This window comes from Neoarius graeffei, chromosome 1 (genome assembly GCF_027579695.1).
Source record: "Neoarius graeffei isolate fNeoGra1 chromosome 1, fNeoGra1.pri, whole genome shotgun sequence".
Taxonomy (NCBI): Eukaryota; Metazoa; Chordata; class Actinopteri; order Siluriformes; family Ariidae; genus Neoarius; species Neoarius graeffei.
In genome coordinates, this window is record NC_083569.1 from 85,731,172 (window position 1) to 85,747,984 (window position 16,813).

The following is a 16,813-nucleotide window of genomic DNA, read 5'->3' on the forward strand; positions in this document are numbered from 1 at the left end:
AAATGACTGCAAAATTGTGTATTTGTTTACAACCATCCATCCATCATCTGTAACCGCTTATCCTGTGCAGCAGACCTGGGCATTTTACGGCCCGCGGGCCGCATCCGGCCCTTTGGTTCATTCTGACCGGCCCGCGTAAGGTTAATTAGAAATTACAAAATAAACGTATTTTCTAATTTTACCTCATGCATGCTCTGAATGTGCATTGCTTTTATTTTGAAGTTGTGTTCAACAAAAACGCAATGTGCGCGACATGAACATGACATGAAATCCCACGAAGCCTAATCCCGCGATAACTACTTCCGTAATTTGTCCAGACCAACCACAAACTTGTACGTCATCCTTCAAACGGTCCAGCCAATCACATCGTGTGACGTCACCAGCAGGCGCCGGAGCCCGAGCCGATCTGTAGATCTGATTCCGACACCGAATCGACTGCTGATCATCTGTCAGCTGTGCTTCGCATCTCCACCTCAGACATTCAACCTGACTCTGATGCACTCGTTAAAGACCAACAGAGACTAGATTTCTCTCACTGAACAAATAAAAAACTGAAAAGCACCAAATGAGGTGATTAGACTACAAATGTGGGCATCATTATTATAATATGATGTATCTTGCTTGATACTTGGAGTAGAAAGACCAGAGGTGTCAAGTAACGAAGTACAAATACTTCGTTACTTTACTTAAGTAGAAATTTTGGTACTTTCTACTTTACTGGAGTAATAATTTTTCAACCTACTTTTTATCTCTACTCGTTACATTTTCAAGCATTTACTTTTACTTCGTTACGTTTATAATAGTCTCGTTACTTGCATTTCATTGCGCCAATCTTTATATTACTTTATATTACTTTGTCCACCTAATAAACTGCCACTCAGGGCCAGTGTTGCCAGTTTGGGTGGTTTCCTGCCCAGTTGTGGGGTTTAAAGTGCATTTTGGCGGGTTTTGACCATATTTTGGGCTGGAAAACGTCAGCAGTATCTGGCAACACTGCTCAGGGCGCTCCAAGCACACAGCAATCAGAGCTCGGACTTCGACACGGTTAGTAAATTGTGGCCTCTCGTTCGTTTGTCAGGAGTGGAATCCCCCCCTCCCCCCCACGAACCATATGCGGCATTCTCTTTTCTGAGTCAGGTTAAGTTTACAAACGCAGTTATGGTATCTTGGTGGGTGTTAGTGAGTAAAGTGACAGGTCTTAGCTTAGTAAACGTTATATTAGCTTGTAGTGTGTCAGCATTCCAGCGGCCGCCCTTTCTCTCCTCGCCTGTGTTCAGCCTCGCATTGCTGGAACACAAACATTCTATTGACTTCTCTCGGTGAGCCAGTAACTAGTAGGGATGAGAAAGTGTTTTTCTTGCATTTTAACTGGAACCTGCTGCCTCTACTGCACGTCCCATATGAAAAAGAAAAAAACTGCAATTTTACAGTAGTGTTAGTGTAGTATTCATTCATTCATACCATTCAAATACTGTATTATTACTGCCGTTTAGACAGTGAATGCAACAGGGACGTCACTAGGTTTGAGAGACAGGGGTAGCTTAGCACCCAGAGGAGAAAAGGTATTGTGCGCCGAACATTTTTCAGAGCACCTACTAAGGCTGTCAATCAATTCATTATTTCAAGAGCATCACACCTTGGGGACACACTTCCCACCATTTCTATTCTATTTTAAAATTGCTTTCATCATTTAATTGCTTGCTGAAGCAACTTCACCAGCTAACAAACCCAACTCAATGGAAGCCCGCACCGCGCCTGCTGCAGAATGCCCGCGTAGTTTTTTAAGTCCTACTAGCCTACCACTCGACGTGACGCTTGACACAGAGCCAATGAGGAGGAATCATAACGATATTAATAATATTGCATTAAACAATAAATAAGCAAGCAGAAACTGTTGTTCGGATTAACTTGCATTCGTGATGGCTCATGTTCAGTGCTTTACTGCCTTTGTTTTTTTTTGGGAAAAAAATAAAAATATAAATAATTTTAAAAAGGGCAAAAAATATAGGGTGGCTTTGCCATAAGATAGGGTGGCTGGAGCTACCCTAAAATGGGTCCGGCGACGTCTATGGAATGCAATGCAACTTTGGACACAAAATGATTGCCAGCATACTGCAAAAATATTGTGTTATACAATATTTTGGACATTACAATGTTTTTTTTTTTAATATATACATTTTCAATAAAAATTTATTGATAAGTTACTTCTGAGGTATGAAGTTTTACACCATTACAACACTTACAGACAACAAGTCATTATTACTTGTGCTCCATGAAACACATTTTAATGGGTCAGGAGAATGGACTGTATGTGGACTTCTAGGCTGCCTTTGTCCTTAATAGCATTTTTTCCTCTTTCATTACTTTTACTTTTGTACTTTAAAGTAGTTTAGAAATCAGTAGAATTTTTACTTTTACTTGAGTAAAAAGCTTCAGTTGATACTTTTACTTCATGAAAAGTATTTCTAAACCATAGTATCTATACTTCTACTTGAGTAAAAAATGGTAATACTTTTGACACCTCTGAGAAAGACAATATTGTGATGTCTTTATTGTGTTTTGGGGTGAATGTGACTGAAAAAAAATGGTACAAACGTTCACATTTTGTTAACCATTGTTTTGGGAAATTTGATTGAATAAATGACATTTTTTGTAAGGCAACCTTGTTTTTTCCATACTCTTACCAGTCTTAGCAGCTTGTAAAAACAATGTTATTTACTGCTTTATATAAAGAAATACAATTAATATTATGCAGAATTTAATTCAGCCTTTTGGTCCGGCCCTCCACAAAATTTTCTGTTTCTCATGTGGCCCCATGGAAAAAATAATTGCCCACCCCTGCTGTGCAGGGTCGCGTGCAAGCTGGAGCCTATCCCAGCTGACTATGGGTGAGAGGCGGGGTACACCCTAGACAAGTCACCAGGTCATCGCAGGGCTAACAAAAGAGACAAACAACCATTCACATTCACACTTACGATCAATTTAGAGTCACCAGTTAGCCCAGGGGTGGGCAATTATTTTTTCCATGGGGCCACATGAGAAACAGAAAATTTTGTGGAGGGCCGGACCAAAAGGCTGAACTAAATTCTGCATATTATTAATTGTATTTCTTTATATAAAGCAGTAAATAACATTGTTTTTACAAGCTGCTAAGACTGGTAAGAGTATGGAAAAAACGAGGTTGCCTTACAAAAAATGTCATTTATTCAATCAAATTTCCCAAAACAATGGTTAACAAAATGTGAACGTTTGTACCATGTTTTTCCAGTCACATTCACCCCAAAACACAATAAAGACATCACAATATTGTCTTTCTCAGAGGTGTCAAAAGTCTCGTCTCGTCTCGTCTTCTTCCGCTTTATCCGGGACCGGGTCGCGGAGGCAGCAGTCTAAGCAGGGAAGCCCAAACTTCCCTTTCCCCAGACACCTCGGCCAGCTCCTCGGGAAGAACACCGAGGCGTTCCCAGGCCAGCCGAGAGACATAGTCCCTCCAGCGTGTCCTGGGTCTTCCCCGGGGCCTCCTCCCGGGGGGACATGCCTGGAACACCTCCCGAGGGAGGCGTCCAGGAGGCATCCGAAAAAGATGCCCGAGCCACCTCAGCTGATTCCTCTCGATGTGGAGCAGCAGCGGCTCTACTCCGAGCTCCTCCCGAGTGACTGTGCTTCTCACCCTATCTCTAAGGAAGCGCCCAGCCACCCTGCGAAGGAAACTCATTTCGGCCGCTTGTATCCGCGATCTTGTCCTTTCGGTCATTACCCAAAGCTCATGACCATAGGTGAGAGTCGGAACATAGATCGACCGGTAAATTGAGAGCTTCGCCTTTTGGCTCAGCTCCTTCTTCACCACGACGGACCGGTAAAGCGACCGCATCACTGCGGAGGCTGCACCGATCCGCCTGTCGATCTCACGCTCCATCCTTCCCTCACTCGTGAACAAGATCCCGAGATACTTAAACTCCTGCACTTGAGGCAGAACTTCTCCACCAACGTGGAGAGGGCAAGCCACCCTTTTCCGGTCGAGAACCATGGCCTCGGACTTGGAGGTGCTGATTCTCATCCCAGCCGCTTCACACTCGACTGCAAACCGCCCCAGTGCATGCTGAAGGTCCTGGTTTGAAGAAGCCAACAGGACATCATCCTCCGCAAAAAGCAGAGATGAAATCCTGTGGTTCCCAAACAGGATTCCTTCTGGCCCCTGGCTGCACCTAGAAATTCTGTCCATAAAAATTATGAACAGAACCGGTGACAAAGGGCAGCCCTGCTGGAGACCAACATGCACTGGGAACAGGTCTGACTTACTGCCGGCAATGCGAACCAGACTCCTGCTCCGTTCGTACAGGGACCGGACAGCCCTTAGCAAAGAGCCCCGAACCCCATACTCCCGAAGCACCCCCCACAGAATACTATGGGGGACACGGTCGAATGCCTTCTCCAGATCCACAAAGCACATGTGGACTGGTTGGGCAAACTCCCATGAACCCTCGAGCACCCTATGAAGGGTATAGAGCTGGTCCAGTGTTCCGCGACCAGGACGAAAACCGCATTGTTCCTCCTGGATCCGAGGTTCGACTACCGGTCGAATTCTCCTCTCCAGTACCCTGGAGTAAACCTTCCCCGGGAGGCTGAGAAGTGTGATTCCCCTATAATTGGAGCACACTCTCCGGTCCCCTTTCTTAAAAAGAGGGACCACCACCCCAGTCTGCCACTCCAGAGGCACTGTCCCTGACCGCCACGCGATGTTGCAGAGGCGTGTCAACCAAGACAGCCCCACAACATCCAGAGACTTGAGATACTCAGGGCGGATCTCATCCACCCCCGGTGCCTTGCCACCGAGGAGCTTGCAAACCACCTCAGTGACTTTGGCTTGGGTAATGGACGAGTCCACCTCTGAGTCATCAGCCTCAGTCTCCTCAGTGGAAGACATGACGGTAGGATTGAGGAGATCCTCAAAGTATTCCTTCCACCGCCCGACAATGTCCCCAGTCGAGGTCAACAGCTCCCCACCCGCACTGTAAACAGTGTTGGCAGAGTACTGCTTCCCCCTCCTGAGGCGCCGGACGGTTTGCCAGAATTTCTTCGAGGCCGACCGATAGTCCTTCTCCATGGCCTCCCCGAACTCCTCCCAGTTCCGAGTTTTTGCCTCCACAACTGCCCGAGCTGCAGCATGCCTGGCCTGCCGATACCCGTCAGCTGCCTCGGGAGTCCTGGAGGTTAACATGGCCCGATAGGACTCCTTCTTCAGCTTGACGGCATCCCTTACTTCTGGTGTCCACCACCGGGTTCGGGGATTGCCGCCACGACAGGCACCGGGGACCTTGCGGCCACAGCTCCGAACAGCTGCATCCACAATGGAGGTAGAGAACATGGTCCACTCAGACTCAATGTCCCCCACCTCCCTCAGAAGCTGGGAGTTAAAGACCTCCCCAACAGAGTGCTCGGCCAGACGTTCCCAGCAGACCTTCACCATACGTTTGGGCCTGCCAGGTCTGTCCAGCTTCCTCCTCCGCCAGCGGATCCAACTCACCACCAGGTGGTGATCAGTTGACAGCTCAGCCCCTCTCTTCACCCGAGTGTCCAAGACATAGGGCCGGAGATCAGATGAAACGACTACAAAGTCGATCATCGACCTCCGACCTAAGGTGTCCTGGTGCCACGTGCACTTATGGACACCCCTATGCTCGAACATGGTGTTCGTTATGGACAAACCGTGACTAGCACAGAAGTCCAATAACAAAACACCACTCGGAATCAGATCGGGGAGGCCGTTCCTCCCAACCACGCCCCTCCAGGTGTCACTGTCGTCGCCCACATGAGCATTGAAGTCCCCCAGTAGCACAATGGAGTCCCCAGTCTGAGCACCCCTCAGTACCTCTCCCAGGGACTCCAAGAAGGCCGGATACTCTATACTGCTATTTGGCCCGTAGGCACAAACAACAGCAAGAGCCCTCTCCCCAACCCGAAGGCGCAGAGAGGCGACCCTCTCGTTCACTGGGGTAAACTCCAACACATGGCGGCTGAGCTGGGGAGCTATAAGCAAGCCCACACCAGCCCGCCGCCGCTCACCACGGGCGACTCCAGAGAAGTGGAAAGTCCAGCCCCTCTCGAGGAGCTGGGTTCCAGAGCCCAAGCTGTGCGTGGAGGTGAGCCCGACTATCTCTAGCCGGTACCTCTCAACCTCCCGCACAAGCTCAGGCTCTTTCCCCCCCAGCGAAGTGACATTCCATGTCCCAACAGCCAGCCGCTGTGTCCGGGGATCAGGTCGTCGAGGCCCCTGCCTTCGACTGCCACCCAATCCACACTGCACCAAACCCCTACTGCTACCTCTGTGGGTGGTGAACCCACAGGAGGTCGGGCCCACGTCACCTCTTCGGGCTGAGCCCGGCCGGGCCCCATGGGCAAAGGCCCGGCCACCAAGCACTCGCATACGAGCCCCAACCCCAGGCCTGGCTCCAGGGTGGGGCCCCGGCTGCGTCATCCCGGGCGACATCACGGTCCTCAGATTTTTCTCCATAGGGGTTTTGGTGAACTGCTCTTAGTCTGGCCTGTCACCTAGGACCTGTCTGCCTTGGGAAACCCTGACAGGGGCATAATGCCCCCGACAACATAGCTCCTAGGATCATTCAAGCACACAAACCCCTCCACCACAATAAGGTGGCAGTTCTAGGAGGGGGTGTCAAAAGTATTACCATTTATTACTCAAGTAGAAGTATAGATACTGTGGTTTAGAAATACTTTTCATGAAGTAAAAGTATCAACTGAAGCTTTTTACTCAAAAGTAAAAAGTCTACTTATTTCTAAACTACTTTAAAGTACAAAAGTAAAAGTAATGAAAGAGGAAAAAAATGCTATTAAGGACAAAGGCAGCCTAGAAGTCCACATACAGTCCATTCTCCTGACCCATTAAAATGTGTTTCATGGAGCACAAGTAATAATGACTTGTTGTCTGTAAGTGTTGTAATGGTGTAAAACTTCATACCTCAGAAGTAACTTATCAATAAATTTTTATTGAAAATGTATATATTAAAAAAAAACATTGTAATGTCCAAAATATTGTATAACGCAATATTTTTGCAGTATGCTGGTAATCATTTTGTGTCCAAAGTTGCATTGCATTCACTGTCTAAACGGCAGTAATAATACAGTATTTGAATGCTATGAATGAATGAATACTACACTAACACTACTGTAAAATTGCAGGTTTTTTTCTTTTTCATATGGGACGTGCAGTAGAGGCAGCAGGTTCCAGTTAAAATGCAAGAAAAACACTTTCTCATCCCTACTAGTTACTGGCTCACCGAGAGAAGTCAATAGAATGTTTGTGTTCCAGCAATGCAAGGCTGAACACAGGCGAGGAGAGAAAGGGCGGCCGCTGGAATGCCGACACACTACAAGCTAATATAACGTTTACTAAGTTAAGACCTGTCACTTTACTCACTAACACCCACCAAGATACCATAACTGCGTTTGTAAACTTAACCTGACTCAGAAAAGAGAATGCCGCATATGGTTCGTGGGGGGGAGGGGGGGATTCCACTCCTGACAAACGAACGAGAGCCCGCAATTTACTAACGGTGTCGAAGTCCGAGCTCTGATTGCTGTGTGCTTGGAGCGCCCTGAGCAGTGTTGCCAGATACTGCTGACGTTTTCCAGCCCAAAATATGGTCAAAACCCGCCAAAATGCACTTTAAACCCCACAACTGGGCAGGAAACCACCCAAACTGGCAACACTGGCCCTGAGTGGCAGTTTATTAGGTGGACAAAGTAATATAAAGTAATATAAAGATTGGCGCAATGAAATGCAAGTAACGAGACTATTATAAATGTAACAAAGTAAAAGTAAATGCTTCAAAATGTAACGAGTAGAGATAAAAAGTAGGTTGAAAAATTATTACTCCAGTAAAGTAGAAAGTACCGAAATTTCTACTTAAGTAAAGTAACGAAGTATTTGTACTTCGTTACTTGACACCTCTGGTCTTTCTACTCCAAGTATCAAGCAAGATACATCATATTATAATAGTGATGCCCACATTTGTAGTCTAATCACCTCATTTGGTGTTTTTCAGTTTTTTATTTGTTCAGTGAGAGAAATCTAGTCTCTGTTGGTCTTTAACGAGTGCATCAGAGTCAGGTTGAATGTCTGAGGTGGAGATGCGAAGCACAGCTGACAGATGATCATCAGTCGATTCGGTGTAGGAATCAGATCTACAGATCGGCTCGGGCTCCGGTGCCTGCTGGTGACGTCACACTATGTGATTGGCTGGACCGTTTGAAGGATGACGTACAAGTTTGTGGTTGGTCTGGACAAATTACGGAAGTAGTTATCGCGGGATTAGGCTTCGTGGGATTTCATGTCATGTTCATGTTGCGCGCATTGCGTTTTTGTTGAACACAACTTCAAAATAAAAGCAATGCACATTCAGCCCATGCATGAGGTAAAATTAGAAAATCCGTTTATTTTGTAATTTCTAATTAACCTTACGCGGGCCTGTCAGAATGAACCAAAGGGCCCGATGCGGCCCGCGGGCCGGAAAATGCCCAGGTCTGCATTACCATATTCTCTTCAGTATGGAGCTCTGCTTCACGCACAGAAGCTCCGCTGAAATACACTGCCCGGCAAAAAATAAAAAAAAAAATTGCACATACTAATATTTAGTTGAACTGCCTTTAGCATGAATTACAGCCCATATTTGCTGTGTCACTGTTTCAACAACCTTATGTAATGTCACAACATTTATTTGTGTTCAGAGTTGCATTAATTTTTCGCCAAGATCTTGTACTGATGAAGGGAGAATCGAACCACCCTGTAAAGTGTTCTCCAGTACATCCCCAAGACTTTCAATGGGGTCAAGGTCAGGACCCTGTGATGGCCAATTCATGTGTGAAAATGATTCCTCATGCTTTCTGAACCACTCTTTCACAATCTGAGCCTTAATTTTATGCCCGTGCCATCAGGGAAAAAATAATCCATTGATATGATAATAACCTGGTCATTCAGTACATTCAGGTCATCAGCTGACTTCATTTTATTGCCCCATAACGTTGCTGAGCCTCGACCTGACCAACTGAATCAACCCCAGATCATAACACTGTCTCCAGAGGCTTGTACAGTGCATGATGGGTTCATCGCTTCATGTGATTCCCTTCTTACCTGGACACGCCCATCACTCAGGGACAGGGTCAATCTGGACTCATCAGACCACATGACCTTTCTCCATTGCTCCAGAGTCCAATCTTTGTGCTCCCTAGCAAATCGAAGCCTTTTCTCCTGATTAGTCTCACTAACAAGTGGTTTTCTTATGGACACACAGCTGTTTAGTTCCAATCCAGCGAGGGGTTCTTGCATCGTGTGTGGAAATGCTCTTAATTTCACTATTAAACATAGCTGTGAGTTCTACTGTCAGTTTTTTTTTTACAATTTGACTTCAAGTGTTTAAAGTAATCTCTGATCATGGACAGTCAGGATTTTTTCCTGACCATATTTCTTCTGCAAAGTTGATGGTTCATCACTATCCTTCCAGGTTTTAATAATGTGTTGTACAGTTCTTAATCCAATTCCAGCAATCTCCTAAGTTGTTTTCTTTGCTTGTTCCAGGCCAATAATTTGACCCTTCTGAAACACAGTAACATCTTTTCCATGACCATGGGATATGTCTACCGATATAATTGTTTAAGAAATGAGAAGTTACTCACCGAATCAGTTATGGGTAAAATAATTATTGCTAGCTGAAACACAATAATCACTGCAGTAATTATCCAATCAAAGGCTCTTAAATCGTTGTGCATTTAACAGCAGTGTAAATGGAGAGCAGGCTCGTCACATGATCGCATTCTTTCATGGAAAGACAAGAATCGTCAGCACTTATGAAGCGACCAGTTGCAATGAACATCACGCACTATACGTTATAGCAGAAATAATCAACCTTTCTACTGAACTGAATCATGACCAGAGTGCATCATTATACCAGTAAATGTAGTTGTTTGTATGCATGTAATTTGGCAAACCTTCTCCATTGGCTCGTTCCCCTCTACAGTCCGGTGGAACCTGAGACTCACAGCGGCGATGACAGTTAAACTTGCAGTCTGCATAAAGAAGACAAGATGAAAAAAATTCAAAGGCAAATCAGTAAAATACAAACTAAGAGCAAGCATAAAGAAATAACATCGCATGCCTCTATATGCACTGGGCTAACGCTGCATTAAAGAATTACATCCCTGTTTTCCTCCATTATCTCTATCCACTGCATATTTAGTGTATGTTAAGTTACCTTTCAAAATTCACCAAGGACAGATTTTGAACTCTGAATATACAAAACATTTTTATTGATTGCTTTAATAAAATTCCCAAAGATATTTATAAATTAAGCTCTAAATTTGTATAAATTGTCTTTTTCAGTAATCAGATTAACTTTTACGAAGTAGTTGTTTATAGTTATGTGTAAACTTTAAAGTACTGTATAAGTAATCAGAATTATTGTTTTGCTCTAGAGTAATGACAGTTTTGGAAGGACTCCCCCCCCCCCCCCATTACTGTCGAAGAATTGTTAATAGTATTAATAGCGCTAATAGAGGAATAGTTTTAGATCTGAATTTGCTTTGTACAGTCACATGTTTAAAGTGCATATTCTGGACCAATTTCGTGTTTTTTTTATATGAAAGTATGTCCCTTTACACACTCATCCAGAAAGGTAATTTTGCACAAGGCCATCTGTCTACAGCAGAAAAAAATAAAATAACAAAACGCGTCTGGAAAAATCCCAAGGGAGTCTGGAGCCAGATTCGTGACATCACCTGTGGAAGCGCCAGCAGGCTGCGCGAGCTTTGCACGGTTTCAGTGCACAGCCTGTGCAGACCAAGTGCTCCCATTTCTCTCTCATTGTCCGGTCTTTTGGGAAACGATGAGTACTAATCCCATCAAGATTGGTGTTGCTACACCCTCCTACAATACATCTGTTAACCATTTTAATAATTACACGATAACGTTGAAGAAATTTGCAGAAAACCACCAGGTCGTTTTCTCATAAACAAACCAGTGCTGACGTAGGATTCAGAGGGAGCCGTCCCGCACGCGACGTCACGAAAATCAATGTTTGCCGGGAAATCCAAATGCCAAGTTTTTCAGAGGCGGACCAATTTGCCTCAAATGGCTTGATTTCAACTGAATTTTTCTGGTATTGCGCAAGGTAAAAAACTGCAGAGAATGCAGAATGTTACAGATATTTGACCAAAGTTTAATATAAAATACGAGAATTACATTGATCTTGCTCCTGAAATTTAAAATCTTCATAGCCAAATTCTTGGCAACTGTCCTTAGACTTCCATTAAAGTATGTTTCTGAGTAAACAAGATCAACTGTGAGCTACTGCTCACTTATGTATAGCCCCGCTCTCGCTTATATCAGAATGCAAGCATTCGAAAGAATAGGACAATTATTATGAATGTTGATTTCAACAAATAATTAACTCTGAAACAAGTAAGTAAAGAGCAGTGTCTCTCCCCAGGGATTTCAAATAGCATCCTGGTAAACTGTCATTTTGAAATAGCATTTTGCTTCTTGAAATAGCGTCAGGATCTACCCGATAGGTTTCGTAAATACATTCAGTCGGTAAACAGGAAGTTGATGTGCGGCAGACCTGAAAATGGTATACACGGTATAGAACCCCAAGCTGAAGCTTGGGACCAAGCAGTTGTGATTTGTTGTTGCTGAGAAAAGTGTTACGAAAATTTTGTAAATCCACACTATATGTTTCGTAAATACATTCAGTCGGTAAACAGGAAGTTGATGTGCGGCAGACATGAAAACAGTATACATGGTATAGAACCCCAAGCAGAAGCTCGGTACCAAATAGCAAGCTGTTGTGATTTGTAGTTGCTGAGAAAAGTGTGACGAAAATTTTGTAAATCTACGCTATAGGTTTCGTAAATACATTCAGTCGGTAAACAGGAAGTCAATGTGCGACAGACCTGAAAATGGTATACACAGTATAGAACCCCAAGCTGAAGCTCGGGACCAAGCAGTTGTGATTTGTTGTTGCTGAGAAAAGTGTTATGAAAATTTTGGAAATCCACGCTATATGTTTCGTAAATACGTTCAGTCAGTAAACAGGAAGTCGATGTGCGACAGACCTGAAAATGGTATAAATGGTATAGAACCCCAAGATGAAGCTCAGTACTAAATATCAAGCAGTTGTGATTTGTAGTTGCTGAGAAAAGTGTTTCGGAAATTGTGTAAATCCATCCTATATATTTCGTAAATAATTCCTTCCAGTAGACTTAGATCAAGTTTAAAAAAAAAACGGATTTCTTTTACTATGGTCTTTGAGCCAAAAGGTCAAGAGTCCAGCATCTTCCTGCTCAAGCACATAGACTTAACCTAGATGTGTAACTAAAGTGTGTTAGAGCACAGAAGATACAAAACTGTTCAACCTTGACCTCAATTATGTCCTTCATGTGTAATCTTTGACCCAGAAGTGTTAGCAGCTCTCACCAGAGCACTGCAGGCCTTGGCGGAACAGACCCTTCAGCAGCCGGTGACAGTGCTGACACACTGTAGGCTTGGTGTATGTGTGGATGTGAAAGGTGTGTGGCACCAGGGGTCTGCCTCCTTTAGTTCCATCGCACAGCCCCAACCACACGGGCCTGTCTGCCCACGATGGGGGCCGAGAGCGTGACGGCTTGGAAAGACTGATCTGGAAAAGAGAGGAGACAGACAACAGCATGAGTAAAGGAAGAATGGAAAATATAATTATGTGTATTATTACTGAGCATTTTGTATTATTCTTGAGTGTTTATATGCCCGTCTTGTAGTGACGAACAATTACTATGAGAGCTGGGACTTCAGCTCAGCCAAACCTTAGCCAGACACCAAAAAAGCAACAGGGCCAAGGATTTTGCAAGGGATTAGCAGCAGGCTGCCAGGTTGCTCCGTTGTGTGTAGTTATCGAAGTTCATTTTAAAAGTAACTAAGTAAATCACACAGGGAAATTAATACTTAAATTTGAGTAAAAAATATTGTTGCAAGTGTGCATGGAAGAAGAGTCTGGAGGCAGAAATCTTAGTTTCTAGGTTGTTAGCCTGTACTACTTGCTCTCGGTAGCACTGCTTTATTAGCATTCGTTAACACTACTGATGAACACTACACCAGCTGGAAGGTGACTTCACTGCTGCGCTGATGGTGCTGACTCACAGTTAAGCTCGCGTTGGCCTTCTCCGCACTGCTCTCCAAACTAAAAACCATGGAATTGATAAATGGTCTCTTCATGCACTTGACACAATCTTCTCTGGTTCGAATCCCGGTCGGGGCAAAACATCATCCAGTAAGGGTCCTTAGGCAAGACCCCTCATGATATATCAGCCTACCTCAGGAATGATTGAAGACATAACTGATAGAGTCATACCGGCTCAGACGTCGCCCGGGTCAACAAGGTCTGCGTCAGTTGCTAGGGAACCAGGGCAAACTGATGAGAAATGGGCTACTGGAACAAGACATCGATGGACGAGGACAGAAAATACGGATTTGCTGGAATGCTACTATACAAGCAATCCCAGAGAGAGGGGATACATGCAGCGAATGTGGGACCATTGGATACTTCGAAACCCACAATCAAGGCTAACAAAGAAACAGCTATTAGCCCAGTGTTCCAACATCCGTAATCGAAATCTACTATCACAACTAGAGATTAATGCTATGGCAAGGGGGAGCCAGGAAGACAGGTCAGCGGGGAGATGTCATCATCATCCCCACAACCAGAGATTGGGTTGCTGACCTGAGAAGGAAGATCGTGACCCAACTGGAAACCTGGAGCCCCCAACGAATACCGAAGCTGAGTTGCCAAGTACCTACTAGTAGATGTGAATGCTGCTCTGAAGACAATCTCCACAAGAACCATCACTGAGACCAACAAGCTGATACACAGTACAGCAACAGTAATCATGGAGATGCTTGGACACAAGGTGGGCTCGGGACATAACAAACAGTATCCACCATGCAAGAGACGATTAGAGGCCAAGATAAAGGCAGCACGGAGAGAAGTTAGCCAGCTAGCTGAACTACAGAAAGGGAACATGGTAAATAAAGGGGCACCCAGGAAGTACAACTCACTCTCCATACCAGAGGCACTCGAAACTGCCAAACAGCGACTAACAGCTCTGGCCACCCGGTTGAAGAGATACAACAAGGAGGGAGGTTCTCCACTGAACCAGCCAAGGTGTACTCTCAGTGGCAGGGGAACAACAACCGGTCAGACCCACCAAGAGCTGAGGTGGAAAAATACTGTAAAGACATATGGGAAAGAAAGGCATCACACAACACCGATGCCCAATGGTTAGTGGACCTAAGAGCTGACCACAGCAACCTCCCAGAACAAGAACCAGTAACCATCTCAATGGCAGACGTCCAAGAAAGAGTGTCAAAGATGAAGAGCTGGACAGCACCAGGCCCCGATATGATCCATACGTACTGGCTGAAGAAGCTAACCATGAACGCCTAGCAGCACAGATGAACCAGCTGCTGAGGGATGAGACCCACCCAGAATGGCTAAGCCAAGGCAGGACAGTCCTAATCATGAAGGACCCCCAGAAGGGACCCATCCCATCCAACTACCGGCCAATTACCTGTCTCTGCACAACATGGAAGGCCCTGTCAGGCATCATTGCGGCAAAAATGAGTAAGCATGTGGCTCAATACATGAGCGAGGCACAGAAAGGGATTGGCAGTAACACCAGAGGAGCCAAGCACCAGCTACTGGTAAGAAGAGACAGACCAACCTGTGCACTGCCTGGATTGACTACAAGAAAGCCTACGACTCAATGTCACACACATGGATACTGGAATGTCTGGAACTGTACAAGATCAACAGGAACCTAAGGACCTTCATCCAGAACTCAATGGAAATGTGGAAGACAACCCTAGAGGCCAACTCAAAACCCATTGCCCAAGTCAACATCAAGTGCGGCATATACCAAGGAGATGCGCTATCACCACTGCTGTTCTGCATAGGCCTGAACCCCCTCAGTCGGATCATCACGAAGAGCGGCTACGGGTACCGATTCCGTAGTGGGGCAACAATCAGCCACCTGCTCTACATGGATGACATCAAGCTGTATGCCAGGAACGAGCGAGAAATAGACTCGCTGATCCACACCACCTGGATCTACAGCGATGACATAGGGATGCCATTCGGATTGGACAAGTGTGGCCGGATGGTCTCAAAGAGAGGCAAGATGATCCGGACTGAGGGGATTGACCTACCAGAGGGCAACATAGGTGATATCCAAGACAGCTACAAGTACCTTGGCATCCCACAGGCTAATGGAAATCATGAAGAGGCCACAAGGAAGTCAACCACAGCCAAATACCTCCAGAGAGTAAGGCAGGTCCTGAAAAGTCAGCTGAATGGTAAGAACAAGGTCCGAGCCATCAACATGTATGCACTACCAGTCATCAGATACCCCGCTGGTATCATAAACTGGCCAAAGGAGGAGATAGAAGCCACAGATATCAAGACTAGAAAGCTCCTCACCATGCATGGAGGGTTCCACCCCAAGTCCAGCACCCAGAGACTATACACTAAGCGGAAAGAGGGAGGCCAAGGGCTGGTGAGCTTCAAGACCATGGTCCAGGATGAAACATCGAAAATCTGAGAATATATCAGAAAGATGGCCCCAAAGGATGAACTGCTAAGTGAATGTCTCAGGCAGCAGAAGCCTGATGAGAGTGCAGAGGAGGAGGAGGAACAGACAACCTGGAGGGACAAACCCCTACATGGCATGTACCACCGTCAGATAGAGGAAGTGGCTGATATCAAGAAATCCTACCAGTGGCTGGATAATGCAGGACTGACAGACAGTACAGAGGCACTAATCATGGCAGCACAAGAACAGGCCATAAGCACAAGAGCCATAGAGGCCAGGATCTACCAGAGTAGATCAGACCCAAGATGCAGACTGTGCAAAGAAGCCCCTGAAACAGTCCAGCACATAGTAGCAGGGTGTAAGATGCTAGCTGGATCAGCGTACATGGAGAGGCACAACCAAGTGGCTGGGATAGTATACAGGAACATCTGCAACCAGTATGGAATAGAAGTACCCAAGTCCCAATGGGCCATACCACAGAAGGTGGCTGAGAACAACAGGGCCAAGGTTCTGTGGGACTTCAGCTTCCAGACTGACAAACAGATCCTGGCTAACCAACCGGACATAGTGGTGGTGGACAAAGAGCAGAAGAGGGTGGTGGCGATCCCAGATGACGCCAACATCAGGAAGAAGGAACATGAGAAACTTGAGAAGTATCAAGGGTTGAAAGAGCAGCTGGAATGGATGTGGAAGGTCAAGGGTTGTGTGGTCCCCATGGTAGTGGGGGCACTTGGGGCAGTAACCCCCAAACTGGGAGAGTGGCTCCAGCAAATCCCAGGAACAACATCTGAAGCCTCAGTCCAGAAGAGCACAGTACTAGGAACATCGAAGATACTGCGCAGAACCCTCAAACTCCCAGGCCTCTGGTAGAGGACCCGAGCTTGAGGATGACATGGATACCGCCCCCCTGCCGGGGGTGAGAAGGAGATTATATATATATATATATATATATATATATATATATATATATATATATAAATGTAGAATAGAAAAATTTCACTCTGACACCCAACTTTTGAACATTATTAAAAATTTATTCTCGACAAATGTTTTGGCCTTTGGCCTTCTTCAGTGTAAAAAAAAAAACACCATGGTGCTGTGGGCGTGGTCTAATTAAATATTATTAAAATTTATTAAAAAGAATGCAATTTTTAGATTTATATTCTTTTCGCTTGTTTAACCC

General features: G+C 45.3%; 1 protein-coding gene across 1 annotated transcript in view; it reads right to left on the reverse strand.

The window, feature by feature from the left end:
- The window catches only part of LOC132864459 (serine/threonine-protein kinase D3-like), a 70,015-nt gene that overhangs the window by 18,101 nt on the left and 35,101 nt on the right, over positions 1 to 16,813 (reverse strand). Inside the window, exons 6-7 of the mRNA XM_060897912.1 lie at positions 12,485 to 12,686; positions 10,003 to 10,080 (exon numbers count right to left, since the gene is read on the reverse strand). Of these exons, the coding sequence (XP_060753895.1) occupies positions 10,003 to 10,080; positions 12,485 to 12,686 (280 nt within the window). The remainder of the gene's footprint in view (positions 1 to 10,002; positions 10,081 to 12,484; positions 12,687 to 16,813) is intronic.